Source organism: Onychostoma macrolepis, chromosome 12, assembly GCF_012432095.1.
Source record: "Onychostoma macrolepis isolate SWU-2019 chromosome 12, ASM1243209v1, whole genome shotgun sequence".
In the NCBI taxonomy this organism is placed as follows: domain Eukaryota; kingdom Metazoa; phylum Chordata; class Actinopteri; order Cypriniformes; family Cyprinidae; genus Onychostoma; species Onychostoma macrolepis.
In genome coordinates this window covers 17,819,632-17,840,145 of record NC_081166.1, presented here as the reverse complement: position 1 = coordinate 17,840,145, position 20,514 = coordinate 17,819,632, and the positions used below count along the sequence as shown (strand labels likewise).

The 20,514-nt window shown below is 35.7% G+C and overlaps 1 protein-coding gene across 1 annotated transcript; it reads left to right on the top strand.

The window, feature by feature from the left end:
• The first annotated feature begins 4,413 nt into the window (after nucleotides 1-4,413).
• cyth3a (cytohesin 3a) lies at nucleotides 4,414-20,146 on the top strand. Its single transcript, XM_058794552.1, has 13 exons — nucleotides 4,414-4,679; nucleotides 11,203-11,285; nucleotides 11,513-11,577; nucleotides 11,689-11,755; nucleotides 11,876-11,994; nucleotides 12,954-13,034; nucleotides 13,771-13,883; nucleotides 14,857-15,005; nucleotides 15,107-15,218; nucleotides 15,608-15,684; nucleotides 16,405-16,476; nucleotides 16,601-16,755; nucleotides 17,739-20,146. Exons 1-13 carry the CDS (start codon nucleotides 4,655-4,657, stop codon nucleotides 17,809-17,811), a joined length of 1,191 nt encoding a protein of 396 aa, XP_058650535.1. The 5' UTR covers nucleotides 4,414-4,654; the 3' UTR covers nucleotides 17,812-20,146.
• Nucleotides 20,147-20,514: the final 368 nt, after the last annotated feature.

Here is a 20,514-nt window from a genome sequence, read left to right as displayed (position 1 = left end):
AATTGTGCCCATAAGTCTAGTAATCCTGAAGACCTTCATTAGCTTGTTATGATTAGAGTTGGACCTAAACTCTTTAGGAAAGTGGATCTCAAGGGCCAGACTTGCCCACCCCTGACCAAGAGCTTTTTCTTGAAGAATACTCAAAACCAGCACTGCCCTGATACTAAACACTGTCTGCTTTAAAATGAACCTGATGCATTTATGTAGACTCACCAGTAGATGGAGTGAGAAACATGTCAATGTTGTCATGATACTTCTAAGGCCCAGACCCCTTATTTGACTCAAGTCATCAAAAACTGATTTGTCAAGTAATTTCTTTAAAGGGATTAATCTTTATTGAAACATAAGTGGACTTCAGTTCACTTTAAATAGCCTAATGCTTTAAAAAAATATATATATTTTTAATAATTGCTAACGTTTTTGTTTTAATAGCAACATGGATTCAGATGTTAGACTGTATGACCTCTATCCTTAAATTGCTTCAAATACAAAGAAATATATATTTTTCAACACATAAACTTGCTTTATGTTTTGTTCATATTGTGCACTGAGGCATCCAATAGCAAAGAGCTCCTCTTCCTTGTTGTCCACAACACAAACTGCCAAGACAAGAAGGAAAGCTGCCACGACAAGGAACACAGGAATGGTAGCTGGTTCTGTGGCTATGAGAGAAACATTTCGGCAGCCAAAAAACCTCTGGTGCAATGGTGACAAGAAACTGGCTTGACAGAAACCACTGGAGCAGAACTGGTAGGAACTTCTGGGTTGACTGGAGCTGCCAAAAAAAGAAGCTCTGGGACTGGAGAAAATGAGCCGAGGCCTTCCATTTGCTTGACATGGTTGCTTTTCTTCCCACAGCCACATGTGGGCATTTTTTTTTTTTTTACATCTTTTGGTATCTGACAGGCTATAGGAGCGTAGTAGAATTGCCTGAAAAACTTAGAAACTAAAAGATAATGTTGTCCAGTGTGTTGGTATTTGACAACTGATTCTAAACTTAAAGGGATAGTTCACCTAAAAATGAAAATTCTGTCATAATTTACTCACCTTCAAGTAGTTCCAAACCTGTATGAATGTCTTTGTTCTGCTGAACACAAAGGAAAATATTCTGAAGAATGTGGGAAACAGAGCAGTTCTGGGGAACCATTGACTTCCACAGTATTTTGTTTTCCTACTATGGAAGTCAATGGTGCCCCAAAACAGCCTGGTTACAAACTTTCTTTGTGTGTTCGGCAGAACAAAGACATTCATACAGGTTTGGAACTACTTGAGGGTGAGTAAATGATGACAGAATTTTCATTTTTGGGTGAACTATCCCTTTAATGCTTTTTGCTTTTGAATGACGTTTACCAGACTTTCCCTTGTTTGATTTTCATTTGTTTTTCAGTATATGTCATGTTTTTGGCAATGGAAACTTTGGACATTTCTATTGCTACATGTTCTAATATTAAAAACCATTTCATCATTGAGATAAAGATGATGAAGATGTCTCTTAATAGTCTTTCATCAACTGCTGCTTATCCACCACTTTAGTTTTAAGACCTTCCTTAATCTATGGACTTTCAGCATTGTTTAAACTTACAGAAATTGAATGCAAAAGCATTTACACTACAAACCTAATGTGGCTGAAAACTGTCTCTATTAGTTTGTATAGAATTTGGTCAATGTAAACGAATCTCAAAATACATTGTATATCTCAAAATACAGGTGTAAATACTGTTTACATAAACAAGCAACCTAAAAGTATTAAAGCAGTTATGATTTAAAATAGTAACACTTTAGTACATGGTATATATACTACTGAAAGTATTTATGTACCATTACAGAATATTTGAGGTATACATAGCAGGTATACTACCATATCATGCAAGCTGGTAATAAACAGCAGAATGCAAAATCAAGATTATAACAAAGGGAACAACATTCAATATCATGTGGATGTTAAAATGTAAACCGATGCTATCATGTAAAGCCATGAGACAGTGTCTCACTAATTTGCATTTTGGCACCACTGTATGTGGGGTCTTTATGTAAACATCTATGAAGGTTATGTCCATTGTGCTATCAGCTTCTACCAGCAAACAAGTGCAAGTGGCTTCCAGAGGATATGCAGTGACATTGTCTTGCTCTTAAACCTGCCTGTCTATAAAAGTAAAAAAGTGGGAACATTTTTTTTTACTGTACGTGGGATTGTCCACAGGTGCAGGAGTTTTGGAAAGAGGTTGTTATACTTATTTTTAAGATGGTATCTGTAAATTTTCCAATGAAACCAGAAATGTTTATTTTGGGAATTTTTCCTGAGAACATTGTATAGCAGAACTCGGACACTTTTTGAAATATGTAGGCTATAATACAAGCAAAGTGTCTAATAGCTATGTATTGGAAGAAAGCAGAAAAACCACCCATTGTACTGTGGATCAACAACATGTCCTTTTGTTTGTCAATGGAAAGGATTACATATATTCTGAAAGGTAAAATATCTTTATTTGAAAATATTTGGAAACCTTTTATATCCTTTATTTCATGTTCAGATTTTTGTAATATAATGAAGGAGGGAGAAAATGTACTTGATTCTTTTATCACCTTCAGCCACAATTTATTATTAAGCTGTCATTTATTCATTTTCTGTTTTTACTAAATTTCCCCTTTTTATTTTATGATTTGTGTCCCAGGTATGCATGACTAGTATCCCCAACTTCTCTTATTGTGTGGTGTTTTGAACTGACCTGTGCTTTTTTCTTCCCTTTCTTTATGTTAATTGTTGTTTTTCTTTTAATATTATTAATACAGAGATTTAACCCATTTTTTTCTGTATACTGGCAAAATTTGTTAATTGCCAATAAACTAATTGTAAAAAAAAAAAGAAAGAAAAAAAATGGGACAATATTAGAGAAAAACAAATGTAGTATTAAATATATTATACTCTGTTTCTTTTGTTTTCATTCAATGGCTTTCCTTCATATAATGCTAAACAGAAATTGAGTCTCTCTCTGTCTCTGTCTGTCTCTGTAATATACATATGGATGGATGGTCATTATTATTATTATTATCTGGTGGTGTGGTGCATACATCTTATCAATGCAAAAATGTATTGCTTAAGTAAACTCTGTTTCATGTTAATCTACAGATCCCAGATTTCCACTCTATTGCTGACTGGCTAAACAGGTTCTCTACAAACAACCTGTTGTCAGCTGTTTTGACAAGAGATTGACATGAATTAGTCAATTCGGCACTAGAGCTGTATTATTGAATCAAATGCATCTTTGTTTGGTCTAAGAGTGAACTGGGTGTTACAAGTGAAGATCATGGAGAGGTTTTTTTTGCCCTCGAAAAAAGGAAAAATGCAAACAACATTCTCTTCCTGAGCTTCAGCGGATATCTGTTTCCCACACAGGATGTCATTCCCACCCTGAAGCCCCTGTTTTCCCTGCACCTACTTCATAGTCTTTCCCTCACGCACAGGGCCTGGCTGTGTGCTGCGGTCACAGAACATTACATTCTGCTCTTTTGATTTCCTCATATCCAGTTATACCTACATAACATCCTCAGATGGGATCATTTAAATATTTTAGAGAGACACAGAGACAAAACTCTCTCAGTTTCATAGGTCTAAGTTCATTTGACTGAATGATGCCATCAGCAAAATACAAAACCTATTTGCTGTGAAGTAATACTGGGGCATTTGAATCCATGCAAATGAAGTGAAACATCAGAGGATGTTTTTGTTTCAAAGTGACTATGACTTTCTTGAGCTGTTGAATGGATTTTGCATGATTCTTTGGAAAGACGCAAAGCACATTGCACTCAAAATGGAATTCATGACACAAAAGGTAAGACATTTTGGAGGGATAATGACCTCAGTTTACCTGGAAAATAGTCTGACTAATACTGGCTGACATGTGGTGTCCGGAAAAACAGGCAAGTTCCTGTACACTGTGCAGTCTCTGCAGGAACATGGGATTCTCCACCCTAATGCTGACATCTTTCATATGAGGTTCAGGATGTTGCATATTACCTCATCAGGCCTGTTTCCAGGTCTTGTATATTCAGTAGAACTTATATACATTAATAATGGCACATGCTTTATGAATGATATTTGTTTTTATAATTGTGTAATATTAATCAAATTATATAACATTATTCATATTATATAGGCTAATTACAAAGTAATCAAAACATGCTTTACACTTTTTTCATGTTTTTCTCTCCCAGCACCAATAGCCTGCTTTAGAAATAGGAAATTACAATGCATTCTGTCGGATTTTTATTTGAATATTTTCATTTTATTCTTCTGATGTATGATTTATTTAGATTAGGTAAAGACCAGGATGCAATCACTTAGTATCAGTTATATATTCATAGATTATGGTGATGGGCGGAGCCTCTATTCGTAGGCTAAATGAAGCTGTTTCTTCACACTCACTAGTCGTTCTATGGATGAAGGCGAATGGGAGCATTTATTTCACCAGGATTTATGTTCATCTATGCAGCAATTTATGGACTATGCGAATGACATTTAGAGCAGCCCCTGAACTGGGTTACGATGAGCTCAGTGTGTATATGATTTAATTTTGTGTTTCACAGACCGGTGTTATATTATTAGGGTATAGTAATCTAAGACTAGGACGTTATTTACATCAAGTCCCTTCGCAGAATGAACATGGATGAAGACAACCGAGGTAAGGTTTCTGTTTTATTCGCTAGCACAAACAGCTGTCAGTCTCTGGTTTGTCTCAAAACCTACCTAGATGGCATTTTTGAGTGTAACAGGCGCGTGCGGTTGATGCCCAGCACTAGATAGACAGCTCACTCGGTTTCGTCACTGTGGAGGATATTTCATCAATCATCAGCACTGAACGGGGAGGGAAAAAGTAAACTTTAATATAACATTTTTCCTACTTTTAATACTGTTATCAGTGATTGGATGAGAGAAATGACTTTATTTACACTTCAACATTTTGCTTTTTATAAACGGTGTTTCATGTTCACGTGAAATGACTTACAGTGTTCTTACTGTGGATGTGTTGTCACTGTGTTTTAATGAGAATTTGAACATCGCTTCAGTCTTAATACCGGAGCCGTTCATATGGCTGTTCATATGTAGGTCGTCAGTTTGTTTGATGTGAGATCCTTTGAAGTAGCGCGCGAGATGTTTATGAGTACAGTTGTGGTGCCAAGAGGGATCATGAGGCATTTAATTAGTCAAGTGCTCGTATTTTTTATAGAGCACCGTATAAATTAGCCTACCAGTTTATTAATTAGAAAATACTACTTTTAGAACTGAACAGTATCAATTGAGTGCCATACTGACATTCAATTAGGACATCAATTGGGAGAGTAATGTTGCTTTAAAATAACAGATGTTTCAGGGGGAAAAATAACAGTTATTTTGTATATATCTTAAAAAAAAAAAATTCAAAAGAAGCTACCACAATGATCATTGTCACAAAGAAACTTTGCCAATAAATGAGTAAATGAGTGGAGCAGAGTGAGAGATTTCTTTGCTGATTCAAAAAGTTCACTCAGCTTCAGGTAGCCTACACTTCAGGTTTTACATTTTGCACTTAAGTACGCTCCATTTATAAACATTTAACATGTATCAAAAATCGCCTCCTGTACTCTTCGCTCCATTAAAATAGCTCACTGAATGAGTATGCTGCACATGCCAACTTCTGGCAAGACGCTGGAATTCATAGTTCCCAATCACGTTCCTGGAGCCCCCCACTGCACATTTTGCATGCCCCTTTTTTCTGCCACATCTATTTCAAGTTTTGGAGTCTCTAATAATGAGCCGATTACCTGAATCAAGTGTGTTTGATAAATGAGATGTGCAAGCAGTGCAGTGTTGGGTCAGCTCCAGGAACATGGTTGGAAACCACTGACCTAGCGCAGGGGTATCCAAACCTGTTCCTGGAGGGCCACTGTCCTGGAGAGTTTAGCTCCAACCCTAATTAGCTATTCAAGGTCCTGAGACTCATTTCAGACTCGCCAGACTTCCAGGCAAGTGTTTTGGAGATGGAGAGATGGAGAGATGGAGATGGATATATGTTTATATTCTCAAAGCTACTTACACTATTTGAGATATTCATGTATTTTCATTTTAGAATAGTAACAAATAACTAGTAACTGTGGTAGTGCATGGTTTCCATGGTAATATTTAAGGGAATGGAAGATTTCATTGATTTCTTTTGTTCTGTATTTAGATATTAAATTTGATATGCACCTTAACAGTATACTGATTATAGTCCTCTGGTGCATGGGTTATTGTGTTGACTATTTTAGAAAGATAACAAAACTTGATGGAACTTGATTTTGCATAAGCACGCTTTAAGATGACTCTTTTGCGATGATTTGTCTGCTGTGATTCTGCTTACGGTTATGGGATCTGACTAGACAGTGGAGATGGTAATGATTTAGTTTGTGGCTGTTATGCTCTTAGAGTTGTTTTGGTATATCAGTGTAAAAAAAAACACGGAAACAGAAACCAGACCTCTCAAGCACTTTTGAGCCTGTTTCATTACTATGTTGATTTACAGCCGTAATCACTTTATCTGACAAAGACCAATTGTAAATGTCTACAAGAACAAGAAAGCACAGAGTTGTAGAGGTACCATTAGCTCACTAGGTCTTTCCAGTTCCTCTTGTATCATGATCCTGAGAACTTCAAAGCCTTGGACTCAATGGCTATTTGTCTTATCTTACCGTGGGAAAAACCAAATGGAAAACCATTTTCCCTCCATTTCTGTGGCAGATGGTTGACTGCAAAGAAAGACCGATAGGACGTCAAGGACAGCCCTCTTAACAGTCTCTATCAGAACCACAAATTTATGGCCTTTTCACATTTTTAAAACATTGCTTTGTCCGTAGATAAGGTCCAACAAAGAGGCAGACTTTGTCAGACTGATTAAAGGAGAGATAGTGAGGCCTGGCACTCATTAACATTGTCTGTGTCTGATGCCACCGGTGTCTGGTCCAGGCTCTCCTGAGGAGCCGTCTGGCACCAGGCATGACACAGGCAGTGGTCAAAACCTCATCAATGGTGTGACTGCACCAGCAGAGATCTGAAGGACAGCGTGCCTGGCAAATCTGCTTAAGGTCAAGACAATGTCAGCCATGTTATTGTATCAAAAACATTGTAGTGTTTTCATTTCACTGCTGTGTAATATCCGTTCTGAATACTGATAGATCTGAGACGTAATGAGTGCAGATTTGATGTTTGTGTTTGCTGACGATTGAGATTTTGATATGAGGTTTAATCTGTGAATATTACAGATAATGTCAAACATTTATCATGTCGATACATCCTTATTATTGTGAGTGGATGAGACTGAAGAATGAGAGAGAGAGCTTTTAGTGTGTTTGTTGTAGTCTAAGCGTCACATATGGAACTGATTTGAAGAAAGTCTTAAGTCATCCAAGATATTTTATGAGCTGTACTTTATGAGCTGTAGCACCAGTTGAACAGTGTTGAATGAATGGAGGGTGAATTACTGTTGTTGAATGCAAATATTTTCATATTTGTTTTAAAATGTTAAAGGGTTTTTGATGGGGTTGTCAAAACATCTTGTCCCGGCAGGAGATTTAAAAACAAACAGTCACTACAAAGGACCCTTGTCCAGTTTTCCACCCACTGAGTCAGGACCGTCCCAGAGCCCCATCTCTTTCATGTCAGGAATGCAGTATTCAGCAGCCGTGCATTCTTGGGCATTACTTCTTTATCATTTGCAGGTTTAAAAGAAAGAGACATTAAAGAGGATGTGGGTATTACATAAGATCGATTTGATAGAAGATCAATTTGGTCACTGTTACAGTTTGAATTACTGTATGTTTAATGATCGAATCGTTTTGCTTGTTGAATCACAGAGTCTTTTTTCATTGTCACCTGTATGTTGAAGATATGCTTAAAAATAAAACAAATATATATTATTTTTGTGTAGTTGAAAATGCAATCTTTTATTTTTTTATATTTTATATAATTATTTTTGATATTTTTTACATACTACTGTTCAAATATTTGGAGTGGGTAAGATTTTTTTAATGTTTCTGATACTCACAAAGGCTGCATTTATTTGATCAGAAACACAGTAAAAACAGTAATTTTCCGATTTTAATATATTTTAAAATGTAATTTATTCCTGTGATGGTAAAACTGAATTTTCAGTAGCAGATCCTTCACATGATCCTTTATAAATCATTCTAATATGCTGATTTGGTGTTTCATTATTATCAAAATTAAATTTTTTTTTTATATTTTATTTTTTTTTTGATCAGAATGTTTTAATGAATAGATTGTTTTTTTTGTTTGTTTTTTTTGTAAATGGAATTTAATGTGTCCTTGCTGAATAAAAGTATAAAAAAAGGTGGTACTTTTTTTTTTTTTTTTGAATAACCCTTACAAAAAAGGTCCAGGTTTGTTGGTTTTACAATAGTGGACTGCTACCATCTGATCAAAACGCACCCCAAAACTGGGAATATAAAAGCAGATGTTGTTGTATATCCCAAATGTTTCTTAGCTAATACTGTTATTTGCTAAATAAACACATTCAGGAGGCTTTAAGAGGATAAAGAGAATCACACACTGATCAGAAAGCAACTTTTTTTCTCTTTTGAATAGAGATAAGCCCATTCCATCTGTCTGACTGGTAAACAGTAATGTAAGTATCCTTCTTTCTGAAAAACAGGGTATTAAGTGTACCATTGTCAAAAACAGTATAAGAGAAACAATCTAACATGCCTACCAGGCCCATATCATCTCTGAATCTTGGTACAAGAGGTCTAATTATCAGCTATATTATTGTAATATATTAATGATCATGACTGACAGATACATTAACTCAGCACTGAAGATGTGCAATGGACCAACATATACAGTAGCCCACATAAGCCAGTATAGATGCTTTATGCACTGTTATCATGTTTGGATAGGTTAGTGACACATCTGTGTATGCAGCAGACTTCCTTGTGGGCACTGGTCTGAGTGTGTGGTTAATATCAATGGGTAAGCCTGTGGATTTAGAGCAGCTGGCGGCCCATGCAGCTATTGAAAATAAGGATAAGATATAGTTAGAGGGATTGAGGCCAGTGTGTAGATTAAAGAGGGTATTTGAGACCAGGATGCAGTGTTTGCTGCAAACACTTTAATATCTGTATTCACACCCAGAATGTCAACATATCCAACTCATCTTTTCCCACAAATGTATATGTGATTTTCAGTTGAATTTTGTCTAATTTAGGCTATACTGAATTTAGCTGTAATAGTTTCTAAGCAAAGTGTCACTCATACTGATGGAATGAAGCTTTTGAATTGACAGTTTTGCGTGCAGTAAACATTCCTTTTTTCCCACAAGACAGGGTGCAGGGTGGTGATGTCGTCACTAGCCACGGATGTTTTCAGTGTTCCTTATTTGTCCTTTTTTCAAAAATTAAGCATTACGGTTTATATGAATAAAATGGAAAGCCACTTGGTAATAATAATGCCTGCCAATCAGTGCAATGTCTTGATGAAGACAAACTAATTTTAACAATGAGCCTCAGGCCATTGTGGCTTAATTTCATGAGAAGGGAATTTACTTCTGTTCTACTGATTTTTGCCAATTCCACAGGCAAGTTAGAGGCACGGAATGTTCATATCTTGAAGGAAGATTCTATTTTTACTCCATTTCTTCCATACTAGTTACATTTGACCATACACTGTTGCGTAATGAACAAATGGCTCCTCATTAAGATTTAGTATGGCTTTTATATAATAATAAAAGACTGAAAAAAGACCACTGCACTCAGTATAAAAGCTCAGAATGACTGCAATGAATCACCCTATAATGTTATTGTTAAGGTTGAACCCTGATTCATGCACTCATTCTCAACTTCCTCTCCATTGTCATAAGGCAGAACCAGACAACCACAGGAAATTCCCCTGTGCCCCTCTTATTAGCCCGTCTCTTTTCTAATCCTGGTGTGCCTAAGGTGCAATTACATAATGTACTCGTATCGTCCACATTTACAACCACTGAGCCACAGGCAACTGAGGTCCTCCTCATCCAAAACACTCTCCTACTTGTGAAAGTTTTGAAAAATGATAAAAAATCAGTTCAGGAGATTATGGTCCTTTGTGACTTAATTAAGCATCTAAAATGTCTACAAATGAGTTATATAACACCCACGGAGGAGTTAGTGATGTTCAGTAAATGTTTTCTTTACTGTAACCTTCTGTGTTTCATTGGGCACCTTAATGTTGTAAAGTTGGATCAGCTTATAGTCTCGTATTTAGGTGCAGCATGACTTTGATCATGGAAGGTCAAGTTGTCTGGAACATTCAGAGTCATACCGTAGGTGTTCTGAAGGAATTACATAAAATACTCAGTTTCCAGCCTAAAACAAAAGCTTCTTTCTTTCTTGCCATGGGTAATTTACATATCTTTTTTTTTCTTTTTTTGTCTTACACAGCACTTTGGGATTTGAGTTTAGGTCAGGAATATAGCTGTTTTAACAAAAGATAAAGTATACAGCTTATTTGTATGTCTTGTACACTGTAAAATATGACCGTGATTTTAACAGTAAAAAACTGTGAAAATGCTACAGTAAAAACCTGTTAAATGGTTAACGGTAAGTTCCTGTAAAATTTACAGGGAAAAAAACGTAAACTGACGTTCCCAGAATGCGTTGCATTTCAAATTTAGTTTGAATTTGATGTTTTTTCTTTGAAATAACTATGTTTCTTCTTAGTTTTTTCTTATCAGTTATGTTTATTAGGGTTGTATGTTACATCTAATGATGTTAAATGAATGTTTATTGCATATTTCAGATTAATGAGTCTCACCATGATGGTGTTTAGTGCTTGTGTGAATGACACTGTGCACCTTCTATATATGTCACAATTTAAAAGCTGCTTGTGATGGGCTTTGGTTCATCATGTGACTTTCTCATCACCTTCTGCATTTGGTGGTTATCAGTGTATTTCAAAGGTACAAAACAGATTTCAGTACTTCAATAGGTTTGTATATTAACATTATATCAGTTAATGAAATTATGGTATTTAACTGTAAAATTAAGTTACTTAATTTTAAAACCTAAAATGTTGTTATCGTATTTTTTACGGCAGAATTCCGGCAACCACAGCTGCTGTTTTTTTACCGTAGAATCTCTTTTTTCTTGGTTATTATTATTAGATGATGAACCATTAATGTCACATTTGTTTCTCAACAGTGCCTGAAGATCTCTCACTTGAAGAGAGAGATGAACTGTCCAACATTAGACGAAGGAAAAAAGAGCTGTTAGATGACATTGAGGTATCAACTTTAATGTAGCCGCTATCTTTTAAAATCATTAATATATTAAGTGATTGACATTTATCATGTCACCCTTCACTACAAATTCTACCTGATGGGGGCTGAACGTCATTATGTATTTTATTATACACTGCATGTATTTTAAGAATATTAAGAAAGCTTATTGGTTAATTTGATTAACTTAAGTGATATAACTTAAATAACCACTTTTTCTGTTATTCTTGCAGCGGTTAAAGTTTGAGATCTCAGAAGTCATGACAGAGATCGAACATTTAACGTGTGTCAGAGAGACGTATGTTCCTTTTTGTTTTACAGATTACAATGATTTGTTTAACATTGAGATAGTATTAGTTCATATTTGTTATTTTAAAAGAGAACTTTATTGTTTTTCACCACATTCCAGCAAAAGCACTCAGAGGAACAAGCAGATTGCTGTCGGAAGAAAGAAATTCAATATGGATCCTAAAAAGGTATTATTGTTACTATTTCTTTATTTACCATACCATATATAAAATGATGTGTAGGGTCATGTGTTACGTTGAGCCTAAGCAAACATCATGAAGTGGTTAACATCTCAAACATCCTTGCAGGGAATCCAATTTCTTTTGGAGAATGATCTTCTGCAGCACACACCTGAGGACATCGCACAGTTCCTCTATAAAGGCGAAGGCTTAAACAAAACTGTCATAGGAGATTATTTAGGGGAACGGTAAGTCACATCGCTCTCGCTCGTATAGATCTTGCCATCTTTGCAAAATATATGTGCGTTGTCAAATAAGGCCTTTCCATAAAAGATTCTGCTCTCTCAGGAAATGACTTCCCCATTTGTAAAAGCTGAAAATGACCACAAGTTTCCAAAACAATATTTAGCATGTCACCCAGACAGCACGAAGGCGCCTTATCTCACCCTTACCGACATCTATTAACACAGAATTTGATATAAAACATTCTTATTGCCACCCAGTGCTACACCTGTCAATATCAAGAAAAATGAAGGTGTAATTGTAGTCGTAAAGGTCTACAAAAATGTACTTGCTCAGCATTGTCCCATGAGGCATGTTTACAAAAAAGAGACTAAGCTTGATCTACAGTGTAATAATTGTTAGATATAAAAATAGCTTTGTCTACGTAGGCATCCTGTCCAAGTTGATAACCGTTGTCTTGGCTATGCTCTAGCCTGAAGATCAATTGTACAGTCATCCATTTCATTTGGTACTAGAAAGTGTGGTTATAGACTATACATAGCAATTACTGTTAATTGTATTTACGAGAAAGAGCTGGAAGCTGTAATTATTGTGTCTCTGATTAAAAGAGTTTGGAGATGTTAGCTTGTGTAATCAGGCATGCTGTGGTACATCGCTTCATTACACTTTATGTTCATATCTCTGTGTTTTTTAAAGACCCTAGTTGTATGTATTCAAATGATGGTTTTTATATCCATACACCAAACGTGGTCTTACATGATTGTTCTTGTGTGCTTAAAAAAAATTGGTCTGAAACCCTGTTGTAGAAAACTGAACAAATGAACTGACTCCTAAATGTATAAAGTCTGTACTGTTTTTTGATTGACCTCTGCTAAAATGAGTGCATGTATCTCTGGAGATGGAGCTTAGAGCGAACGAGGAAATAGCTATTGCTGATTAAACCTTATTTTCTGAATATTTTTAGAGATGACTTCAACATTAAGGTTTTGCAGGCGTTCGTGGAGCTTCATGAGTTTGCTGATCTCAACCTGGTGCAAGCATTGAGGTGAAATAGATGTTTTCTTCACCATCCATTATAACTATAAACACCACTTTATGTTCGAAATATGGAAATGGAATTATAAGAAATGTCATCAAGCTATAGTATTTGTTTATCTAGAACCTAACTGCAGAACATTTCATTTTCAATGATCACTAACAATTTCAATAATTTTTGCTAATTTTTCGTCTAACAACGAAACAATGTTTTGCTAACAATCCCATTAAGTTATGAAAATGTTATTTCTGAATATTCTCTGAAGGTTCTGAACCTCCAGCTTTTGAAATGTTTTAAAAATGTTTTTCTTGGTTATACAAATGTTAGAGGGAATGTTCCATTTTATCATTTTGCATAGAGGTAAAATGTTATTTAAGATCAGGTAACTTTAAATGAATGTTTTATTAACATTACTGGAAGAATGAACTTTGAGAGAATTACTTTCTTGCTATTTAGAAAAACTACAACAGATTGCATTGTTTGAAATAAAAGACTTGAAAGACAATATTTTAATGATTTTTAGCCACATTTGTTTTGTTTGATGTATCAAAAAAACAAAATAAATGAGACAAAATATTCAATAATTAGAACATAATGTGAGAGACACAAGCCATTCATTGTCTTTGCATCACTCTGTTACTTACTCTATTAAAATAAAATCATACATACTCATTAACTCCCTCAGGCAAAGGTCCATCAAATAACCATTATAATTTTAAGTGTCATTGCCATTTCTCCCTGGCAGGCAGTTTTTGTGGAGTTTCAGACTTCCTGGTGAAGCACAGAAAATTGATCGAATGATGGAGGCCTTTGCTTCTCGATATTGCCAGTGCAACCCAGGTGTCTTTCAGTCCACAGGTATGACTTTTTTTCAGTAGTAAACTTGACTTCTACCTGAACCCCTCTTTGTGGCCTAAACCCCTCATTGGCCTAAAGCTCTTACTCAAGATTAAAGGGTTAGTTTTAACTCTTTGAAAATTCTGTCATTACTCACCCTCATGTCGTTCCAAACCCGTGAGACTTTTGTTTATCTTCGGAACACAAATTAAGATATTTTTGATGAAATCCGAGAGCTTTCTGACCCTGCATAGACAGCAACGCAACTACCACTTTCAAGGCCCAGAATGGTAGTAAGGACATTGTTAAAACAGTCCATGTGACATCAGTGGTTCAACATTAATTTTATGAAGCTATGAGAATATGCACATTCACGAGAGTACCACGTATGGTACTGCTGACGCAGGAGTCACATGGACTATTTTAACGATGTCCTTATTGCCTCTGTTGAACATGGTAGTTGCGTTATGGGTTTGGAACGACATGAGGGCGAGTAATTAATGAAAGAATTTTCATTTTTGCATGCCGGGCCGAGTCTCTTGAATTACAGCACACTTTGAGTATCTGTGGGATATCTGGTCCTCTGAGAGCTGAGCTTTATTACTGCAGGGATAAATAGCGGAGATGTTGGCACACGCTGTTAGAGACTGTATAAAATGCAGCACCCCAGAAATGGACTAAAGACACTGTGCTAAAACAAAGCGCAAGGGAATGATTATTTATTCATAAACAGAGTCTGCAAATGTCCAAAGCATTAATATCTTTCTTTCAGTATGGAGTCATACATAAAGATGAAGAAACATTAAAAACTGGCCTGTATCTTGCATCAAACTCTATGCTTTCAGAATTTATCATTTAGAAGTTAACTAATAAAAAATTAAAATGAGAAAATGTAGAGTTGCATGCTCTTCATTCAGTATCTTTATTCTCCATTTAATTTGCCGGTCTGGACCTACAGAGCTGAGTCACTGATCCAAGTTTCTGCTCTCCACAGACACATGCTATGTTCTCTCGTTCTCCGTTATCATGCTCAACACCAGCTTGCACAACCCTAATGTCAGAGACAAGCCCACGGTGGAAAGGTTCATATCCATGAATCGGGGCATCAACGAGGGAGGAGATCTGCCTGAGGAGCTGCTCAGAGTGAGTCTCTGCGTCATACTGTGATGGAGAGAGCTGCACACTCATCACTAAGTTATGTAATGATAGAATATGCATTTGCATATTGTTTTTTGTCTTCACAGAATTTATATGAAAGCATTAAGAATGAGCCTTTCAAAATTCCTGAAGACGATGGGAATGATCTGACTCACACATTCTTTAATCCGGACAGAGAAGGATGGCTGCTAAAACTAGGTTTGTATATCTTTCTATCTGTATGCCTGGCCATCTGATTTCATTATAGATTGGATTTAATGTGGTATTATCCAGCATCTCACTCAATAACTATTTTACATTATGGCTCATACAGCAGATTTGCTACTGTGACATCATTCAAAGTAATTAAAGAGCTTTTAAAAGATTTTTCCGGTGTTGATCAGGATTACAGATAATGCAGACCATTGAAGCTTTTTTTTTTTTTTTTTTTTTTACAGTTTTTTATGATTCTGTATCCATCAAATGGATTTTGGAACTACACTAATCCCATGCCATGCAGTGATTTATTTACAGCATAAACGTTCTGCCACTTTTTAAGCACTTTTCCCATAGTTTATTTTTTGTTATTATCTGTATTTGAATTGCAGGGGGAAGAGTAAAGACCTGGAAGAGGAGGTGGTTCATTTTGACAGACAACTGTCTGTATTACTTTGAATATACAACAGTAAGTACAACTGCTCGATATGTCCTGTTTGGGCAATAAATAGATTTAAGATTTATCTATAAAATGTATTAATGATTCAGATAGGTCAGATAGAAGAGGAAGTGAGGGAAAAAAAGAGTAAGTGAACAGCAAAGAACACAAGCAGCACTTCTCAACAGCTTCACATTTACAATAAAGGAACACTCCATGAAAGTACTTTCTTTCCTCTGTTGATGCATTTCCGAAGTTTGGGCGGAACTTTTAGCCACAGTTTGCTATTTGTTAGTTTCAGCTGGAATTAAGGGAGGAACATTCTCATTTTCGAGCTTTTGATTGGTCAACAATTTGTGTAGTGCAGGACATGTCATATTAAATGTGTACACATGCTAAAAATGAATTTTGTGAGTGTTTATGAGTACACTAGCATATATATATGACCTCCAATTGAATGCACTTGGACTAAAACCCAAAAAACACTGCCTGTTACAACCTCCCCACTGTGTCATCTCATCAGCAAAGTGGAAGGAAATAATGCATTTTTTCCCTAGTCATGTGCCAGATTTAGATCAAGAGACAGACAGTAGTTGCTTAATGTGCACATAGTTAGTTCCCTCACTTTTTTCATGTCCCCAACATCCATATCTCGTTAAAGGAAACATATTGCGGATTAAGTCTAAGACTAATTGCTTTAATAACAAATAAACATAGTGGATTAATGGTCTGTTACTCATATGTTCACAGGACAAAGAGCCTCGGGGGATCATTCCACTGGAGAATCTTAGTATAAGAGAGGTGGAGGAGCCAAGAAAACCAGTATGTTTCAGATAAATGATATTCTGTAGTCAGTCTTTAAGAAGAATCCTATATTTAGTCATCCTAAGTTAGTCATCAAGAAATGAAGAAGTAAAAGTGACCGTTTCATGCTTCAAACTTTCAGAATTGCTTTGAGCTCTACAACTCCAGTCATAAGGGGCAGGTAATTAAGGCATGCAAGACGGAGGCTGATGGGAAGGTTGTGGAGGGGAATCACGTGGTTTACAGAATATCCGCACCCACGCCGGAGGAGAAAGAAGAGTGGATCAAATCCATCAAGTAAGGCTTCACCATGTCAGCCCTCATTATTCTCTTCTAGGATAACCGATGTGTGCTGGTTGTAGGTCACACACACACACACACCCACAGATGCTTAGAAAGGAACATTGGCTTCTCTTATCATAGAACATCGCCATTGTGCTGATAAGATGAAGTGAGTGTTTCCAGGGTTTTAGACGTGTAAAAATATCTCATCCAATTTAAATGGCACTGGATGTTAAGATTTGTTTTCAGATAATATATCTTGAATTTATTTATAGTTTTTTTTAAGCACAATTCTAACAAAATTTTGTGAGGTTTATACTTAAAATACAATTGAATAAATACTATTGTTTGAGTGGATGCTAAAATCAATAATTCTTCTTCAAACTCTGAAAAACCCTTAGAATCACAATTTGGATTAAATGTAATTGTTTTATGTATGAAAATAGTGTGGTGGTGCATATATAAACCTCACACTGTAGGGCTGACGAGACTATAATGAATTCCGAGTGACCCACATCCTCTGAAGGTTAAATGGTCTTCCCTGAAGATAAATCAGCATTTATCACTGGAGAAAGGGAAGCCAAAGACCACTTAGTCTCTTTGTTTTCCTGCCTAAAACAGACTTGATTTAAACAAAATGGAACACGTATGTTCAGGTCTTATGTAGGTCTCTGAAGGCCATTTGTGTATAGTAGTTGAAAATCTGTGGCACTGTAGGCGTCTATGTAAGTGTCTAGTTGACACATGTCCTCTGACTCAGCTGGAATTGTGGAACTGCTCTGTGGTCAGTTTAGCCTGGTGTTTTACATCAAAAGCTGCCTCAGCATGTCCTGTGGGACTGCCAAAAACTCTGTGCCACCCAACCCCTACATAAAAGAACCCTTTATCGTTTTATAATCAGGTCGACTGCTTCCAGAAAATACTGTTATTGTTTTGTATAGATGTATATTTTTATGCTGTGATTGTACAGTTTCTGTTTTATTGTTGTTATCCTACAGGGCAAGCATTAGCAGGGATCCTTTCTACGACATGTTGGCTACTAGGAAACGGCGAGTGGCATCTAAAAAGTGAGCTGTAGACCTTTCGAGTTCGGGTTTAATAATCACTCTTCAAGGGGAAACCTTCACATGGAATCCTGAATGTTGCAGGAGGTGACAGACAGAGACATGAACTCTCTGAGGATAAAGAAGGACAAGATTTTTAAAATGATGGGTCTGTATAGGTCCTGAGGTAATGTAAGGGATGTGTACTAAATATTTCTCTCCAAATGGATTATATGCGGAAAACAATGATGGTGATAATGCAATTATATACTGAATGTGTGTTTGTTCAGAAAGAACTTTGCTTTAAGAGTGATGAATGATTCGACTACGCTAATATAGAGTAAGTAGCGCCCCCTGCTGCTTACAACAGGAACTGCTATCGCAAATTTCCAGGTATAGTTGCATGGAGATGTTCTCAAGTCAAAAGTCTAAATTTTAAGCTCTGGTAATATTTACATGTTGATGAAATGTATGTAAAGTATACCAAACTGCTGGTGATGTCAATTCAGAAGTAGTCTATGAATACAGAAAATAGATTGATATGGCAGGGATTCATGCTGAATAATTTTTAGTGCTATGGTATAATATCAAATATTGTCTTAATTGCATCAGTAGTTTTAAATGGTTTTATTTTCATTTGTGTCATATCATTATCATCCAAATCAGCCGGACTGGTTGCATTAATTGGAAGAGAAAATTATTCATATTATATTTATTATGTTTCTAAGGTCCTTAATAAGCCTAGTATTATATAAATTACTGTAAAAATAAATTTTTGACGTTCTCTTAATATGCTAACATTATTATGTTTTTAGAATAATGCAAACTCTATACTCTACACCCGTTTGTATTCACCTTTTGATTTAAATTGTTGCTAATATAAGTTAATATAAGTATTTTGTTGTATTTATGTAATAATACCAATGTGAACCTATTGTTTTGTTTTTACTATGTTTGTAAATAACACACACACACACACAAATAATATCACAAAATTATTTTTATTATTTGGAAACTATTTTAACTTTTTATTATTTTAACTATTTTGGAAACACCATGGATCTAAAAACTGATGTATATGCAATTTTTATATACAGCTATTCAGCTGAGATCTTTTAAGCGAAGGCTGTATGGCTCTGTAAACATGAAACTCATTATTTCTCATAGTTTATTGCAAAGTGTAAAGGAAATACTCATAGATACACTGCGAAAAGATTCATTAATCAATATGATTTACATTGAATTAACAACGGTCCACTGTCATCACTGTCCAGTTCTATGTAGGACAGCAATACTAATCATAGTGAAATATAGGGAATACATTTTATGACACATAAATTCAAGAAACAATGAGGCCTCCTTTTCTAAGTTTACCTGTTAAGACATAGACAAAACCATAGCGATATGCAACCAAACCCATCTGAAATTTAAGGCTTAAAATCGAATACCTGTATAATTTTATGGAAAGTTTTTGGATTATAATAGTTAATAAGTAAAATATTGTCACTTGTATTCTGTTTAACATTTCTATGGTAAATATGCAGCATGCTCTAAAGACTGTATTTCAGAACCCTGCGTGTCAGTAAAGAGTAATTCAGATATCTCAGATGAAACAGGTTTGTCATTACTGTCGATGAAGCCACTGGCCCTGAACTCATGACCTCAGCAACTGACCTAATAAAACATTTTTTATGTTGAGATTCTGCAAGGATTTGACTTCATTAAGAGAAGGACACAGCAGCTATTTCTCCAATTATTCTTGAGCTGCTTGTGCTGTATTGTACCGTCCTACATCTCACTGTAACAGGTACCGCTGCAGCCCTCCACTAAATTGAAGGTCACCGCCTACTTGTGGCTCCTCCCACTTTGTGGTCTCCAGGCTACAAAGATGAGGCGGTGTACACCAGGGATCAAGGTAAATGGTAGATGCTGTAATTACACCATAGTTTGTTTTGTTTTTTATTCCCAAGCAATATTCAGTGTCCACCACTAATATTTGTTCAGTTAGTAAATATGAGCCAACCGACTGAAGAATGTCTTTACTGTTTATCCTGTCTTTTATTCAAAACACTCACAAAAATCGCACCCTCAATCACAGCTAAATTATTGAAAATAAATTATTAAAAAATACTGTTCAACCTCTTTTTGTCAAGATTAGAGTTCTGAGTCTTCTTGAAGAACATGTGGCAAGGGATGCCATAATTTTTTTCATACAGAATCTTTAAATCACTAAACGAACCATTTTGCTCATATTAATAACGGATCCCAATATTATTAGCTGAGGGAATTAATGTTTTTTTTTCTTTTTCTTATGTACTTAGGGAGCCATGTTGCATCAGTAGTGAAAAGATTAAACATTTTGCATGTCATTGCTTTGCAAGTAGTGTGCACTCTAATCTAGTAATCTAGTATTGAGATGTAAATAAATGACCGTTATAGCCTGGTTTGCTATTGAGATGTAAATAAATGACCGTTATAGCCTGGTTTGCTGGTGTTATAGCCTGGTTTGCTGGTGTATAGGGCAGAAGCAAATTCAAGTCTGTCTCAAGCTATGTTACAATTACTGAGATGTAGCTGAAACAAAAAAAGCTCTGCACTTTGACATCAATTAAGATTTTTTTTTTTTTTCACAAAACAAAACAGAAATCTCACAAGTCATTCTTTATATGTAAAAAGGAAACCCCACCCTTTACAAAACCAAACACTTCCCATCGTCACATACATGTTCATT